Source organism: Heterodontus francisci, chromosome 13 (assembly GCF_036365525.1).
Source record: "Heterodontus francisci isolate sHetFra1 chromosome 13, sHetFra1.hap1, whole genome shotgun sequence".
Taxonomy (NCBI): Eukaryota; Metazoa; Chordata; class Chondrichthyes; order Heterodontiformes; family Heterodontidae; genus Heterodontus; species Heterodontus francisci.
Window position 1 is genome coordinate 75,930,804 of NC_090383.1, and position 17,565 is coordinate 75,948,368.

The window sequence follows — 17,565 nt, forward strand, 5'->3', positions numbered from 1 at the left end:
ATCGAGTCTGCACCGATGCATTAAAGACGCCTGACCTGTCTACCTAATCCCATTTGCCAGCATTTGGCCCATAGCCTTGAATGTTATGACGTGCCAAGTGCTCATCCGGGTACTCTTTAAAGGATGTGAGGCAACCCGCCTCTACCACCCTCACAGGCAGTGCAAACCAGACTGTCACCACCCTCTGGGTAAAAAAGTTCTTCCTCAAATCCCCCTTAAACCTCCTGCCCCTCACCTTAAACTTGTGTCCCCTTGTAACTGACCCTTCAACTAAGGGGAACAGCTGCTCCCTATCCACCCTGTCCATGCCCCTCATAATCTTGTACACCTCGATCAGGTCACCCCTCAGTCTTCTCTGCTCCAGCAAAAACAACCCAAGCCTATCCAACCTCTTTTCATAGCTTAAATGTTCCATCCCAGGCACCATCCTGGTGAATCGCCTCTGCACCCCCTCCAGTGCAATCACATCTTTCCTATAATGTGGCGACCAGAATTGCACACAGTACTCCAGCTGTGGCCTTACCAAAGTTCTATACAACTCCAACATGGCCTCACTGCTTTTGTAATCTATGTCTCGATTGATGAAGGAAAGTGTCCCATATGCCTTTTTCACCACCCTATTAACCTGCCCTTCTGCCTTCAGAGATCTATGGACTAATACACCAAGGTCCCTTTGTTCCTCGGAACTTCCCAGTGTCAGGCCATTCATTGAATACTTCCGTGTCACATTACTCCTTCCAAAGTGTATCACTCACACTTTTCAGGGTTAAATTCCATCTGCCACTTTTCTGCCCATTTGCCCATCCCGTCTATATCTTCCTGTAACCCAAGACACTCAACCTCACTGTTAACCACTTGGCCAATCTTTGTGTCATTCGCGAACTTACTGATCCTACCCCCCACATAGTCATCTATGTCCTTTATATAAATGACGAACAATAGGGGACCCAGCACAGATCCCTGTGGCACGCCACTGGACACTGGCTTCCAGTCACTAAAACAGCCATCTGTCATCACTCTCTGTCTCCTACAGCTGCCAATTTTGAATCCACCTTATCAAGTTACCCTGTATCCCATGTGCATTTGCTTTCTTGATAAGTCTCCCATGTGGGACCTTGTCAAAGGCTTTGCTGTAATCCATATAAACTACATCAACTGCACGTCCCTCATCTACACACCTGGTCACATGCTCAAAAAATTCAATCAAATTTGTTAGGCATGACCTCCCTCTGACAAAGCCATGCTGACTATTCCTAATCAAATTTTGCCTCTCCAAGTGGAGATAGATTCTCTCCTTCAGAATTTTCTCCAATAGTTTCCCTACCACTGACGTGAGACTCACTGGTCTATAGTTCCCTGGCTTATCTCTACAACCTTTCTTAAATAGTGGGACCACATTAGCTGTTCTCCAGTGCTCTGGCACCTCCCCAGTGGCCAGAGAGGAATTAAAAATTTGGGTCAGAGCCCCTGCAATCACCACCCTCGCCTCCCACAGCATCCTGGGACACAAATCGTCCGGACCTGGAGATTTGTCCACTTTTAAGCCTGCCAAAACCTCCAATACCTTGTCACTCCCTATGACAATTTGCTCAAGAACCTCACAGTCTCTCTCTCTCTGAGTTCCATATCTACTTCCTCATTCTCTTGGGTGAAGACAGATGTGAAGTATTCATTCAACACCCTACCAATGTCCTCTGGCTCCACCCACAGATTTCCCCCTTGGTCCCTAATGGGTCCTACTCTTTCCCTGGTTATCCTCTTCCCATTGTTATACTTATAGAATATCTTGGGATTTTCCCTAATTTTACCAGCCAGAGCTTTCTCACGTCCCCTCTTTGCACTCCTAATTGCTTTCTTAAGCTCCATCCTACACTTTCTGTACTCCACTAATGCTTCCATTGATTTGCTCTCCTTGTATTTGCTAAAAGCCTCTCTTTTCCTACTCATCGTACCCTGAATGAGTCTGGTCATCCATGGTTCTCTGGGCTTGTTGCTCCTACCTATTACCCTAGAGGGAACATGTTGGGCCTGTACCCTCCCCATTTCCTTTTTGAATGCCCCCCACGGCTCTTCTGTAGATTTCCCGACAAGTAATTCTTTCCAGTCTACCTTGGTCAGATCCTGCTTTATTTTACTAAAATTCACTCTCCCCCAATCCAAAACCTTTTTTTGCAACTTGTCTATTTCTTTCTCCATAACAAGCTTAAATTGTACCATGTTGTGGTCGCTATCACCAAAATGCTCCCCCACCAACACATCAACCACCTGTCCGGCTTCATTCCCCAGAATTAGGTCCAGCACTGCACCCTCGCTTGTTGGATCCTCTACATATTGAGCTAAAAAGTTCTCCTGTATACATTTAAAGAACTACACTCCATCTAAGCCCTTAACACGGTGACTATCCAATTAATGTTGGGAAAGTTGAAATCACCTAATATAATTACCCTATTCTTATTTTTAACACACCTCTGCGAATTGCACACATATTTGCTCCACAATTTCCCGCTGACTATCTGGGGGTCTATAATAAACACCTAGCAATGTGGCTGTCCCTTTTTTATTCCTAAACTCTACCCATAAAGCTTCATTTGATGCCCCCTCCAAGATATCATCGCTCTTTACTGCAGTAACTGACTCCTTAACTAATATTGCAATGCCTCCTCCTCTTTTACCCCCTCCTCTGTCTCACCTGAAGATTCTATATCCCGGAATATTGAGCTGCCAATCCTGCCCCTCCCTCAACCATGCCTCCGTGATGGCTACTATATCACAATTCCACGTGTCAATCCTTGCCCTTATCTCATCCGTTTTACCTGTAATACTCCTGGCATTAAAGTAGAGGCCACCCATCCTGGTCTTACTCCCTTGAAACTTACTTCCATTGTATTCCCTCTGACTTGTTTGCTTTCCTGTGTTTAGCTGTGTCCCTATTCTGCTAGGAGTCTGCGTCCCCTCCCCCTGCCAAATTAGTTTAAACTCCTCCCAACAGCACTAGCAAACCCGCCAGCAAGGATGTTAGTCCCCCTCTGGTTCAGATGTAGACTGTCCCGCTTGTACAGGTCCCACCTTCCCCAGAAACGGTCCCAGTGGTCCAGGAATCTAAAACCCTCCCTCCTGCACCAACTCTTAAGCCACGCATTCATCTACGCTATTCTCCTACTTCTATACTCGCTAGCACGTGGCACTGGGAGTAATCCAGAGATTACAACCAGAGAGGTCCTGCTTTTTAGTCTGCTGCCTAACTCCCTGAATTCTTGATGCAAGACCTCATCCCTCTTTCTACCTATGTCATTGGTACCAACATGTACCATGGCCTCTGCTTTATCACCCTCCCCCTTCAGGATACCCTGCGGCCGTTCAGTGACATCCCGGACCCTGGCACCAGGGAGGCAACACACCATCCTGGTGTCATGTTGACGACCACAGTAGAGCCTATCTGTTCCCCTGACTACAGAATCCCCTATTACTATTGCTCTTCCTCTCCTTCCCCCGTCCTGTGTAGACAGGCTGCTTGTGGTGCCAGAAGCTTGGCTCTGTTCGCACTCCCTGGAGGAACCAGCCTCATCAGCCTCCAAAATGGAATACCGATTTGCAAGCAGGACCCCAGGGGACTCCTGAACTACCTGCCTGATTCTCTTGGACTGTCTGGTAGTCACCCATTCCCGTCCTTCCTCAAGTCCCTTCAGCTGCGGTGTGACCACCTCTCTATACGTGCTATCCACGATGCTCTCAGACTCACGGATATAGCAATGTTTTTAAAAGGCCGCTCTGTAAGAAGACGACAATGGGAAATTTCTCATCCCCAGTAACGGTGAGGATGAGGAACGACCCCAGGAAAAGTTTACACCCACGGGCTGGATGGAAACCTTAGGTGGGCCGGATCCTGGCCCGCGGGCCGTATGTTGGACAACACTGTTATAGACTGTTACACAGGACAAACAATATGTATATTTTATGCACGATATGTATTATAAAATGTTGTATATAGTTTGAGACAACACACAAACATTACACAACAACCCCAGACACACGGATTCCTCGAAAACACTTTCTCCCTCTTCTCTCCCATCCAATAGTATAAGGCTCCCTATAACATTTCTCCCTTCTCTTTGCCCCTCACAGGGTCCACCAAAAAACCTCCTCCATGAAAATATGGCCACTATAAATAGTTCCTCTGCCACCCAGGCCCAGTCCATTACACCTCCCCTCCTATTTATGGGGTTTGCTATAGCAGCCCCTCCCTCCAAAAAAAATTGTTATTCAACTCTTTTACTGCTTGTGGGATTGTGTGTAAACTGACCACATACAATAACTTGCATTTAATAATGTCTTTAACACAGAAAAATGTCAGGCATTTTCCAAAGGGTCCTGAACCTTTTTAGAAGAACAGGGAAGTTGAACAAAATCTTGAATCAAGAGATATGGTTGGAAAAGTTTTTTCATGGTGGCAAGGAAGAGAGGTGGAGAGAGTTGCAAAGAGGAGAGCCAAGGCAGCTGAAGCCTCTGCTACCAATGATAGAACAGAAGGCTAGAATGAGAAGACTGAAAGACATGGAACAAGTTGCAAGACTAGAGAATTTAAGATGGGCTCAGATGATGGAGGGAATGGGGACAAAGATTTTATATCCAATAATTTCTACTATAAGCCCACTGACTCTCACAGCTATCTTAATTACATTTCCTCCCACCCTGCTTCCTGTAAGAACTCTATTCCATTCCCCAAGTTTCTCTGTCTCATCTATTCTAACAATGCCACCTTCCATACCAGTGCTTCCGATATGTCTTCCTTTTTCCTCGATAGAGGATTCCCATCCATTGTGGTTGATAGGACTCTAGATATGTCCACACCATTTCCTTCACTTCTGCTCTCACCCCTTCCCCTCCCTCTTAGAACAATAGGGTTCCACTTGTTAATTCTGTATAAATTGTTTAATTATATGCAGGTGAAACGTGCTTGAGCACTTATAAGGAAATTCAATAAAGTGACTGGTGAAGGGTTTGAGTGACGAGCTACACGTTTGTAATTCTTTTACTCTGTACAATTAATGTGAAACCAGGTAAAGACAGGCTCCAGCATTATCCTTCCACAACAAGTTTTCTGGAAGTTAACACCCCTTGTCCTTTCCTTTCACCCACCAACCTCTACATTCAAAGGATCATCCTTTGCCCGTTCTGCCACATCCAGTGTGATTCCACCAAACAGATCTTCCCTTCCCAGCATTCCGAAGAGATCATTCTCTCTAAAACACGCTAGTCCACTCTTCAAACACCCCTGACAGCCCCTCCCCATCCCACAGCACCTTCACACATATGTGCAGTAGATGCAACACCTGCCCTGTTTACCTCTCCTCTTCCCACCATCCAGAACCCTAAGCACTCCTTCCAGGTGCAACAGCAATCTATTTGTACTTCTTCCAATTTAGTATATTGTACTTGCTGTTCACAATGCTGCCTGTCTACACTGACAAGACCAGATAGATTAGGTGATCACTTTGCAGAACACCTCTGTTTAGTGCACAAGTGTGACCCCAAGCTTCTGATTGTTTGACGCTTTAATTCTCTGTCCCACTCTGACTTCTCTGTCCTCAATCTCCTACACCGTTCCAATGAAGCTCAACGCAAGCTCCTGGAAGAGCACCGTATCTTTCGATTAACACTTCAGAGTCTTTTGGACTCAACATTGAGTTCAACAATTTCAGATCATAAACCCTGTCCCCTTTTTTTTTTTCAGATGGCAGCTGTTGGGTGATTATTTTGCGATTCCCATTTACAATCCTCCAGATCCTCTTTTTACTTTTCTTGTCCCATTACCACTCCCATTTGCCTTGCACCATCATCCCTTTTAATTTCCCCTGCCTTCCACCCTAGCTCAGACCTTCCCTCCCTTTCCTTGCTTTTGTACTTGCTTAAAACCTGTTACATCTCTACCTTTTTCCAATTCTGACAAAGGGTCATCAACTGGAAATGCTGTTTCTCTCTACACAGACCTGCATTTTTTGTTTTGATTTCAGATTTCCAGCATCCACAGTATTTTGCTCCTGTATTTTACATTATATCTATTTGGGGATGTGAAGCCAATGTAGGTCAGTGGGGATCTGATTGATGGTGGCAATGGTGGAGTTTGGATTTGGAGGGAAGAGGTCAGGAGGTTGCAAAATGATGGTCATCTTTCAAAACTCTGGAAAAGTTCCTACAGATTGGTAGGTGGCAAATGTAACCCCACTATTTCAAGAAAGGAGGGAGAGAGAAAATGGGGAACTACAGACCTACTAGTCTAACATCAGTCATAGGGAAAATGCTAGAATCTATAAAAAAGGATATGATAACAGGACACCTAGAAAATAACAGTAGGATTGGGCAGAGTCAACATGGATTTATGAAAGGGAAATCATGTTTAACATACCTGTTGGGAGTTTTTTTGAGGATGTAGCTAGCAGCATAGATAAGGTGGAACCAGTGGATGAGATATATTCAGATTTTCAGAAAGCTTTTGGTAAGGTCCCACACAAGAGGTTAGTAAACAAAATGAAAGCACATGGGATTGGGGGGAATATACTGGCATGAGTTGAGAATTGGTTAACAGTCAGAAAACTGAGAGCAAGAATAAACAGGTCATGCTCAGGTTGCAGACTGTGACTAGTGGGGTACTGCAAGGATCAATGCTAGGGCTCCAGCTATTGTCACAGAACCGTATTTATTTTCTCCTTGGATTAAAATAGTGTGCCTTTAAGACTCTGTCTGAAACAGTGTGCTTTTATGACTGAGTACAGGGTGCCAGCTGCACCTGTCCCTAGGCCACAGCAGGAGAGGTCACATGGTATAATGTTTCAATCTGACTGTGTGTAAAACTGGCAAAAGCCAGTCTGAACCAGTTAGTTTTGACAGACTCACCAGAAAGCATGCTGAAGGAAAGAGCTGTCTATTCTCTCTCAGCATAAATTCTACAAGGAGCTACAGGCCAAGTTAATTGCCTAAAAATAAAGCCTTTTTTTTTTAAAAAAGAGACTATTTGTATCACTGAAGGTAGCCAAATCCCTTTTCTTTACTTCCAAGTATTTGCTTCAAGATTGAATCTCTCTTGACTGATTGTCTTCTGGAATTCGAAGTAGTATTTCAACAGCGACACTGTGGGGTTTAAAATTCAAGTTGACCTATTGCTATGCTCATCGTTGAAAGAACTGTTTGATGCCTGCCGCAGCCGAAGTGTTTTGAATTCCAATCTATTGAAGGACTATTTCATCAAATCCGCGTGGAGACTTCGAGTACCATTTGATTATTTTCACATTAGAATACATCACCCATCAGGAATGTAACCCACAAAGACTTATTTATTAGAAACAGCTAATTTTTTTAAAAACATAATTTTTTCAAAAAAAGAAACTGGTTAACCGTGATTTTTGAGTGTATGTGTGTGAATGGGGAAGTTAGGTTAAAATAAGAAGTTACAAGGTTTTTAGACATTGGTTTATCTTAATAGTGTTTAAGATTTAGTTTTTTTTAATAAATGGTTAACTCGTTGTCTAAAGATACCTGGTTTGGTCTGTTTTATTCTGGGGGTTACTACAGTGTTTAATTTGGCTGTTTATCGATTGGGTGGGAAAACTTTAGTAATAAGCTGCGGCCTCTGGAGTGATGGGACTGAATTGACAATGCATTGCTCCTGCCTCGGTTGTAACACTATTCACAATCTGTATCAATGATTTGGATGTGGGGATTAAATGTTATATTTCCAAGTTTGCAGATAACACAAAACTAGGTGGAAGTGAGAGCTGTGAAGAGGATGCAAAGATACTTAAAGTTGATTTGGAGAGACTAAGCAAGTGGGCAAAATTTGGCAGGTGGAATACAATGTGGAGAAAAGTGAGGTTATCCACTTTAGTACAGAGTATTTCTTAAATGGTGAGACACTGGGAAGTGATGAACTTCAAAGGTACTTACTTGGGTGTCCTTGTTCATGAGCCACTGAAAGCTAACATACAGGTACAGCAAGCAATTAGGAAGGCAAATGGTATGTTGACTTTCATCAACAGGATTTGAGTATAGGAGTAACAATGTCTTACTGCAATTATACAGAGCCTTAGTGAGACTGTACCCTGAGTATTATGTAGTTTTGGTCTCCTTACCCAAGGAAAGATATACTTTCCAGAGGGTGTGCAACAAAGGTTCACCGAACTAATTCCTGGGATAGAGGGATTGTTCTATGAGGAAAGATTAAATAGACTGGGCCTTTATTCTCTGGGTTTCAGAAGAATGAGAGGTGATCTTATTTAAACATACAAAATTCTTACAGGGTTGATGCAGGAAGGATGTTTCCCCTGTCTGGTGAGTCCAGAACAGGAGGGACACAGTCTCAGAATAAGGAGCAGGCCATTTAGGACTGAGATGAGGATGAATTTCTTCACTCAGAAAGTAGATGAATCTTTGGAATTCTCTGCCCCAGAGGGCTGTAGAGGCTCAGTTATTGAGCATGTTCAAGACTGAAATCAGTAGATTTCTACATATTAAAAACATCGCAGAGATGAGGATAGTGCAAGAAAATGGCATTGAAGTAGATCAACCATGATTTTATTGAATGGCGGAGCAGTCTCGAAGGGCTGAATGGCCTACTCCTGCTCCTATTTCTTATGTTGCAAGGGAGATGTTGAGAGTTGAAAAACTGGATCCGGGATTGGGGCAAAGATGACCAAGGTTCAGGGAAAGCTACCCTCCCTGATCTCCCCGATCCACAGGCCCTCAGCCGGTCTCCCTGGAGACGCAGGCTCCCCGCTCTATCGGTACCGTTACACTCACCCCCCGGGCCTCCCGCTCTCCTTCCAGCGGTATTTTTTCCAGCCGCTTCTGCAGCGGCTCCAGCAGCCGCTCGAGCGCCTCCAACATCGCGCGCTTGGAGCGGCAACGCACGCGCCCATCTCGCACCTCCATCCGTCCACTCTCTCCGTTGAAATCCTTAAACCGCCAAGGCGCGAGTTCAGCCACTTTTCCGCCGCTTTTTTTTTTGCCTTTTCCGGCCGAATCATCAAACGACAGTTCCGCCTGGGCTGACGTCAGATCCATGATTTTAGCAATGACAATTGCGCATAGAATGCGCCGTACAGGTCGGTCATTTATTGTTCGTGGAAAATAAATCAAGTGGTATTTTTACGGAACAGATCTAAATAACACAACAGAATAGAAGACTCCGGCACCAGGAAAGGACGCTGCATTTTTCCAATCATAAAGGACAATTAAAGAAATGCCTTTTTGTTTCTGAGCTGGTGGTGCGTCCGTTTTTGTAGTCCGGGCAACATGAACGGATTCATCGATTGTCACTGTCACCTGGCAGCGCGGGAATTCCTCACAGTAAGAGCTCGGCCTCTTTCCACTCAGTAAAAGTAATGCCTTCTCAACCTGTTAGCGATTATCGTGTAATAGTTCAGAACCGTGCTTCCTACCGCCCGAGCGAAGGGCCACAGGTTTTATTCCTGGGCTGTGTTGCGTCAGTGTGGTGGTGGGGCACCGCAGTTGGTCTTGTTTCGGAGCTGGTAGGAAATGAACTAGGGTTCCTGCTCCTAGTCACTATTCTGCAACTTGTCAGTAGATGGGTTGTGATTCTCCCTTTTGGTTCCTCAGGCTCTCTGCATTTACCATTCGGGACAGACATGAACTCTGAGTACTTGGGTGCCGTACTGGAGAGCATCCAGTACCTGTGGAAGTGTACCCCAGCAATTCATCAATGCCTTGAGGAGAGGGAGAAATTTTTTAAAAAATCAAATCTATTAGTTTTCCTTTCTTTCCATTATCACTTATCCAGACAGCGCCCTTTTAAACAATGCTCTATCCTTGGCAACGTTGTATTTTATATTCAAATTAGCCCAAAGTATATTTTTGTGTGGATTCTAGGTAATTTATAGACTGGGACTTCTATAAAAGTTTTCACTTTGTTAAAGTTAGTTTGTTTTCAACAATAGAACATTGTTTTCACGTTCTCTAAATTTGTTTTTGAGACCCTTAAAAGCTCTGTAGCCAAATGTGCAGTTTACTGTACCACTGAGTTGTTTAGACCAGAATATCCAAGATTTGATTCCCTGTTAGTTTTGAATTAGTTGCTCTTTCTAAGAGCAGTAGCTAGGTTGAGGCCCCAGGTGACAGCTAGTCTCAGGGACCCCACATTAGGGAAATGATAATTAACCTAGATTCCTGTTTCTAATTGCAATCCAGAGATACCTGGTAAAAAGCAGGAAACTATAGGCCAGTTTGCCTAATGTCTGTCATTGGGAAAATGCTAGAATCCATTATTAAAGAGGTAGTAATAGGGCATTTAGCAAAGCACAATGCAATCAGGCAGAGTTAACATGGTTTTGTGAAAGGGAAATTGTGTTTGACAAATTTATTAGCGTTTTGTGAGGATGTAACAAGTAGGGTGTATAAAGGGGAGCCAGTAGATGTAGTATATTTGGATTTCCAAAAGGCATTTTAATAAGGTGTCACATAAAAGATTATTATACAAGATAAGAGCTCGTGGTGTTTGGGGTGATATATTAGCACGGTTAGAGGACTGGCTAACTGACAGGAAACTAGAGTTGGGATAATTGGGTTATTTTCAGGATGGTAAACTGTAACAATGGAGTGCCACAGGGATCAGTGCTGGGGCCTCAACTATTTGCGATCTATGTTAATGACTTGGATGAAGGACTGACTGTATTGTAGCCAAATTTGCTGATACAAAGATAGGTAGGAAAGCAAGTTGTAAGGAGATACAAAAAATCTGCAAAGGGATCTAGATAGGTTAAAGTGGGAAAACATTGGCAGATGGAGTACAAAAGTGGGAAAATATAAGGTAGTCCACTTTGACAGGAAGAATAGAAAAGCAGAATATTATTTAAATGGAGTGAGACTGCAGAATGGTATGGTACAGAGAGACCTGGGTGTCCTTTTACATGAATCACAAAAGGTCAGCATGCAAGTAATTAGGAAGTCAAATGGAATGTTGGCCTTTATTGCAAGTAGGGTAGAGTATAAAAGTAGGGAAGTCTTGCTAAAACTGTGCAGGGCATTAGTGAGACTGCACCTAGAGTATTGTGTACAGTTTTGGTCTCCTTATTTAAGGAGGGACATACTTTCATTGGAAGCAGTTCAGAGAATGTTCAATCGGCTGATTCCTGAAATGATGGATTTGTCTAATGAGGAAAGGTAGCAGGTTGGGCCTATACTCATTGGAGTTTAGAAATTTGAGGGGTGATCTTATTGCAGTGTATATAATTCTGCGGAGGCTTGACAATGTAGATATTGAGAGGATGTTTCCCCTCATGGAGGAATCTAGAACTAGGAGGCACAGTTTCAAATTAAGGGGTCTCCTATTTAAGTCAGAGATGAGGAGGAATTTCTTCTCTGAGGGCTGTTAGTGTTTGGAATTCTCTTCCCCGGCGAGCAGTGGAAGATGAGTCTTTGAATATCTTCAAGGCTGAGTTAGACAGATTTTTGATTGACAGGGGAGTCAAGGTTTATGGGGGACAGGCAGGAAAGTGGAGTTAAGGCCACAATCAGATCAGCCAAGATCTTATTGAATGGCGGAGCGGGCTTGAGGGGCCGAATAGCCTACTCCTGCTCCTACTTATGTTTTTAAGTGCATGCGGGTGAACATTAGATGAATACAGAACCAGACATTTGTGTGTTGGCCTCTACAGTGAATCACTCACTGAAACTTAATGTTTATACCCACACTGCGTGACATGTAGCCATTTGGATAGGATGCTCTTAGAATCATACTGCAGTAGGGCTCTTACAATTACAATATCTTACAATTGGGGCGGTGCAGTGGTTAGCACTGCAGCCTCACAGCTCCAGCGACCCGGGTTCAGTTCTGGGTACTGCCTGTGCAGACTTTGCAAGTTCTCCCTTTGACTGCATAGGTTTCCACCGGGTGCTCCGGTTTCCTCGCACAGCCAAAGACTTGCAGGTTGATGGGTAAATTGACCATTGTAAATTGCCCCTACTGAAGGTAGGTGGTAGGAGAATGGCGGGGATTGGTAGGGAATATGGGATTAATGTAGGATTAGTATAAATGGGTGGTTGTTGGTCGGCACAGACGCTGTGGGCCGAAGGGCCTGTTTCAGTGCTGTATCTCTAAATAAATAAAAAAAATTGCATTCCTCTTGTTTTAAAGGTGGCACATAGTTCCAACAGCTTTTGTTTTTAAACAGAATTTGTGAATAGTAATAAGTCCCTACTTTCTAGTCACACCAGTGAATACAAAACCTCACACCTCCTTACTGTAGATTGTGACCCCATCGTCCTCTTCCTCCACAATTTCAGGAAGTTAGCAGTTAGATGAAATGTTGCTACTCATTTGGGCATTAGGTGGATTAGTGGGTTAGCACATTCATAGAATATAAAACTGTAAAATTTCCGTGGAGTTCTTCTGGTCTCCTGATGCAACTCTGGCAGGAGACCGTCAAAACCATGGGGAGCCAGCATAAACAATGATCATTTAAGCCATTTTCCTTGGGCTTTAACTAGTGTGCTGGAGTCACAGTAGGACCCCTGGGGAATTTTAGCATGAGAAAGTTATGTCAGGGAACAGGCTTTTCAACTCATACCATTTAATTTTACTCTTCTGAAGCAACTATCTAATTTCTTTTTTAAATAATTTATGGTCACTACTAGCCAGCACAAGTATCTCAGCCTTGGTTATTGAGCCTTCAGCCACTTTTTTCCCTATTTCTTGGAGCACCATCCTAAATCATTCTGCTTTTCCACTTCTCTCTCCACCTTTAAAAACCTATCTATTTGACGAAGATTTCAGTTACCTCTATCCATCCGTGGCTCTTTGTTTATTTGCCTATGTATTTTATTTGTGATGCATTTTGGGATAATTTGAATATTAATCATGCCAAATAAATACAAATTTTTGTTGATGTTGAATCAGCATTCCACTTTCTCATTACTCTTATATCCTTTCTATAACAAGGTGTCCAAAACTGTGCACAGTACTGCAACTGCAGCATAAGGGCTTGTGCATGTTCAAAATTACTTCCTTGCATTTATGCCTCTAGGTACAAAACCAAGAATTCTGTTCGCCATTACTATGGCCTTACCTACTTTAATGCTGCCTTTAATGAGTCGTGTACTTTTTAAAATTCTTTCATGGGACGTGAGCGTCATTGGCAAGGCCAACATTTGTTGCCCGTCCCTAATTGCCCTTGAGAAGGTGGTGGTGAATCATCTTCTTGAACTGCTGCTGTCCATGTGGTGTAGGTACGCCCAGAGTGCTGTTAGGAAGGGAGTTACAGGTTTTTGACCCTGTGACAGTGAAGGAACAAGGATATAGTTCCACGTCAGGATGGTACGTGGTTTGGAGGGGAACTTGCAGGTGATGGTGTGTCCATGCGTCTGCTGCCCTTGGCCTTCTCAGTGGTAGAGGTCCCAAGCTTGTAGATGTTGTCAAAGGAGACTTGGCGAGTTGCTACAGTGCATCTCGTAAATGCTACACACTGCTGCCACTGTGCATCTGTGGTGGAGGGAGTGAAAGTTTAGGGTGGTGGATGGGATGCCGATCAAATGGGCTGCTTTGTCTTAGATGGTGTCAAGCTTCCTGAGTGTTTTGGAGCTGCACCCGTTCAGGCAAGTGGAGAATATTCCATCACACTCCTGACTTCTGCCTTGTAGATGGTGGACAGGCTCAGGGGAGTCAGGAAGTGTGTTACTTGCTGCAGAATTCCCAGCCTCTGACCTCTTGTAGCCATAGTATTTATATGGCTGGTCCAGTTAAGTTTCTGATCAGTGGTAGCACCGCCCTCTACCCCCCCCCTCACCCCAGGATGTTGATGGTGGAGGAATCAGTGATCATTGAATGTCAAGGGGAGGTGGTTAGATTCTCTCTTGTTTGAGATGGTCATTGCCTGGCACTTGTGTGCCGCAAATGTTACTTACCACTTGTCAGCCAAAGCCTGAATGTTGTACTTGCTGCATGTGGACACGGTCTGCTGCAGTATCTGAGGAGTTGTGAATGGTGCTGAACACTGCAATCAGCAGTGAACACCCCCACTTCTGATTTTATGATGGAGGGAAGGTCACTGATGAGGCAGCTGAAGATGGTTGGGCCTAGGACTGCAGCAATGTGTGGGGGCTGAGATGATCGGCATCCAACAGCCACAACCATCTTCCTTTGTGCTAGGTATGACTCCAAAAAGAGAAAGACTTGCATTTATACTGACTTTCATGATCACCAAACGTCTTAAAGTGCTTTGCAGCCAATTACGTACTTTTGAATTGTAGTCACTGTTGTAATGTGGGAAACGAGTGGAGAGTTTTCCTCCTGATTCCCATTGACTTCAGTTTTGCTGGGGCTACTTGATGGCAAGGGAAGTCACTCTCACCTCACCTCTGGAATTCAGCTCTTTTGTTCATGTTTGGACCAAGACTGTAATGAGATCTGGAGCCGAGTGCCTTGGCGGAGCACAAACTGAGCATCGATGAGCAGGTTATTGCTGAGCAAGTGCCTCTTGATTGCACTGTTGACAACCCCTTCCACCACTTTGTTGATGACAGAGAGTGGACTGATGGGACGGTAATTGGCCCTATTGGATTTGTCCTGCTTTTGTGGACTGGACATACCTGGGCAATTTTCCACATTGTCGAGTAGATGCCAGTGTTGTAACTGTACTGGTACAGCTTGGCTAAGGGTGTGGCTAGTTCTGGGGCACAAGTCTTTAGCACTACAGCCAGGATATTGTCAATGCCTTCACATGTTTCTTGATATCACATGGAGTGAATCGAATTGGCTGAAGACTGGCATCTGTGATGCTGGGGATCTCAGGAGGAGGCCGAGGTGGATCATCCACTTGGCACTTCTGGCTGAAGATAGTTGCAAATGCTTCAGCCTTGTCTATTGCACTCACATGCTGGACTCCCCCATCATTGAGGATGGGGATGTTTATGGATACTCCTTTACGGGTCGGAAACTCATCTTGGGGTCAAATGCGACACCAAGGTGGCAAACAGAATGGCTTAATTTCTGATGGTTAGCAGGGAGAGGAATGGAGTTGGTAGTTAGGGACTAGAGTTTGGAGCGGGGACAGAAAACGGTGTCTTCAGTCTTCTCAATATTTAAGAGGAGATTTCTGTTTATCCAGTACTAGATGTCATTTAAGTAGTCTGATAATTTAGCAACAGTTGAGGAGTTGAGAGAGGTGGTGGTGAGGTAGAGCTGGGTGTCATCAGCGTACATGTGAAAACTAACGCTGTGCTTTCAGATGATGTCACCGAGGGGTAGCATGTAGATGAAAAATAGGAGGGGGCCCAGGATAGATCCTTGGGGACACCTGAGGTAATGGTGTAGGAACAGGAAGAGAAGCCATTGCAAGTGATACTCTGGCTAATATTAGATAGATAAGAATGGAGCTAGGTTAAAGCAGTCACACGCAGCTGTACGACAATGGAGAGGCATTGGAGGAGGATGGTGTGGTCAAAGGCTACAGACAGGCTGAGAAGGACTCGGAGGAAAGGTTTACTGTTATCAAAATCACAAATGACATTCTATGTGATTGTGACGAGCTGTTTCGGTGCTGTGGCAGGAGCAGAAACCTGATTGGAGGGATTCAGACATGGACTTTGGGAATGATAGGAACAGATTTGAAAGGTGAAACATATTCAAGGACTTTAGAGAGGAAAGGGAGGTTGGAGATAGGACGGTAGATTGCAAGGGTTGATTTTTTGAGGAGAGGAGTGATGACGGCAGATTTAAAGGAGAGAGGGGCAACACTTGAAGAGAGAGAATCTTTAGCAATATTGGCCACCATGGGTACCAGGAGGGGAAGTTGGGAGTTCATCAGTTTCGTGAGAATAGAGTCAAGGGAGCAGGAGTAGGACTCATGGACAAAATGAGCACAGTGAGGGGAGATAGGAGAGAAACTCGAGAAAGATGTGAGTTCAGAGCTAGGACAGGGTAGAGCATGAGAGGAAGTTTGGCCAGGTGGGCTAGTGGAAGGGAGGGACAGAGCAGAGATAGCTGGTCAGGTGGAGGAAATAGAGGAAAGAAGTTTAATAAGATGGTTTGCAGTAGCGAATAGAAGCCGGGGGTTATCTTGGCATTCCATGATGAGTTGTTTCAACAGACGAGTTTTAAGTCGTCCAACCAGATATGGCTAAACCAGTTGTCTGCCATAACCTTTCAAGTCTGCATCCCTTAGACTTCAGGGAGCAGAGATGAGGGCCGTACTGGGGGAACAGCCAGGGTGAGAGAGAGAGTGAGTGTGGTTTTATTGGGGACTGGGGCATCAAAGATAGAGGTGAGGGTGTAGGTGAGCAAATCAGTAGCTGAGAAACGTTGTGGTAAATGGAGGGCCAAAGACTAGTCAGTTGGGATTTTGAAAGTGTAGTTGTAAGTGAACTGGGGGATAGATCTTTCCTGGGATGGATACAGAAGGAGATAGGGTTTGGGCGAGAAAGGGGGATGTGGATGGTGAGTGATACAAAGAAGTGATCAGAGATGGCCTTAGCTGTAATTGATACGATGGACTGGCGATAGCACTTGAGATGGCAAGGTCAATGGGGTTTATGGTTTGAGGGGTTTACAAGGAGGGAGAGATTTAGGTAGGATAAAGGGGCAGTGAGCTCAGAGGAGAGAGGACATGATGAGTTGAGATGGAAGTTGAAATCACAGAGGATGAAAAGCCATTCTTTGCAGAGGCTGAGGGAGGAAAGCAGCGAAGATATCTCTGTGATAAAATTTTTATCATACTTGGGAGGACAGTAGAGAACAATGATTTTGAAAGAGAGGTGAGATGCTCAATGGAAGATGTGGCAGAGGAGTAGGGTAGGGGGGAGGGGGTTAGGCCAAGGTGTGATCAGATGATAAATGCCACACCACCGCCGCACAGTCTTGGCAGAGCAAGTGGTGAAAGATGTGGCCAGGTGGGCGGCTTCATTAAGTGGCAAGGTGTCATCACCCCTCAGCTAAATTTCCATTAAGGCCATGTTGGTGCAGTTATCCACAATAAGTTCATATATGGCAAGAGCCTTGTTCACAAATGAATGGACATTCTGAAGGGAGATGGGTAGAGAGGTGGTGAGAGCTGAACTACTGGCAGAGTCCACAAGGTCAGCAATGGGAGGAGTGAATTGGACAGAAAGGAGATTGGCAAGATTAGCCCCCAGCGGCCACGCTGAGTGAGTGGGATGGGGCATTTAGGGTTGTTGAAGAGTGTATGTGTGCTGAGCATTCGACCTGCCCTTATGCATAACACTGCACTTTTTCGAATTAAACACTATTTGCCTATCATGAGCCCAATCCCGTAATGCATCGCGATCCGCCTGAAGCAATAGAGCATCATTTACAGGCCTAACACTTGTACAGATCTTAATACTGTTTGTAAATTTCACTGATCTGTTAAAGCTACAGTGGGAGATTGGGATTAATAGGCCTGAAGGACTGGTAAAGTTTACTCATTGATTGACCAAAATCTACCAAACAGGAGTAGCAGTTCCAGTCCTCCAGACCCAAGAGCTTAAACAAGCTAAAGTTCAAAGTTGCTGAAGAAAGCATTGTACACAGAACTGACTGCAGTCTCATGGGTCAGATCAAAATAG

The 17,565-nt window shown here is 44.5% G+C and overlaps 2 protein-coding genes across 8 annotated transcripts in view; one reads left to right on the top strand and one right to left on the bottom strand.

The window, feature by feature from the left end:
• nsl1 (NSL1 component of MIS12 kinetochore complex) overlaps nucleotides 1-9,069 on the bottom strand; it is a 28,265-nt gene extending 19,196 nt beyond the window's left edge. Inside the window, exon 1 of the mRNA XM_068044994.1 lies at nucleotides 8,791-9,069. Within this exon, the coding sequence (XP_067901095.1) occupies nucleotides 8,791-9,054 (264 nt within the window). The 5' untranslated portion in view covers nucleotides 9,055-9,069. The remainder of the gene's footprint in view (nucleotides 1-8,790) is intronic.
• tatdn3 (TatD DNase domain containing 3) overlaps nucleotides 9,019-17,565 on the top strand; it is a 68,601-nt gene continuing 60,054 nt past the window's right edge. For 2 of the 7 annotated variants that reach the window (XM_068044995.1, XM_068045001.1), the window contains exon 1: nucleotides 9,023-9,339. In XM_068044995.1, coding sequence (XP_067901096.1) covers nucleotides 9,286-9,339 — 54 coding nt within the window. In that variant the 5' untranslated portion in view covers nucleotides 9,023-9,285. Of the gene's footprint in view, nucleotides 9,340-17,565 lie in introns of all 7 variants that reach the window. The other 5 variants (XM_068045000.1, XM_068044997.1, XM_068044996.1 and 2 more) reach the window with 5 other exon arrangements.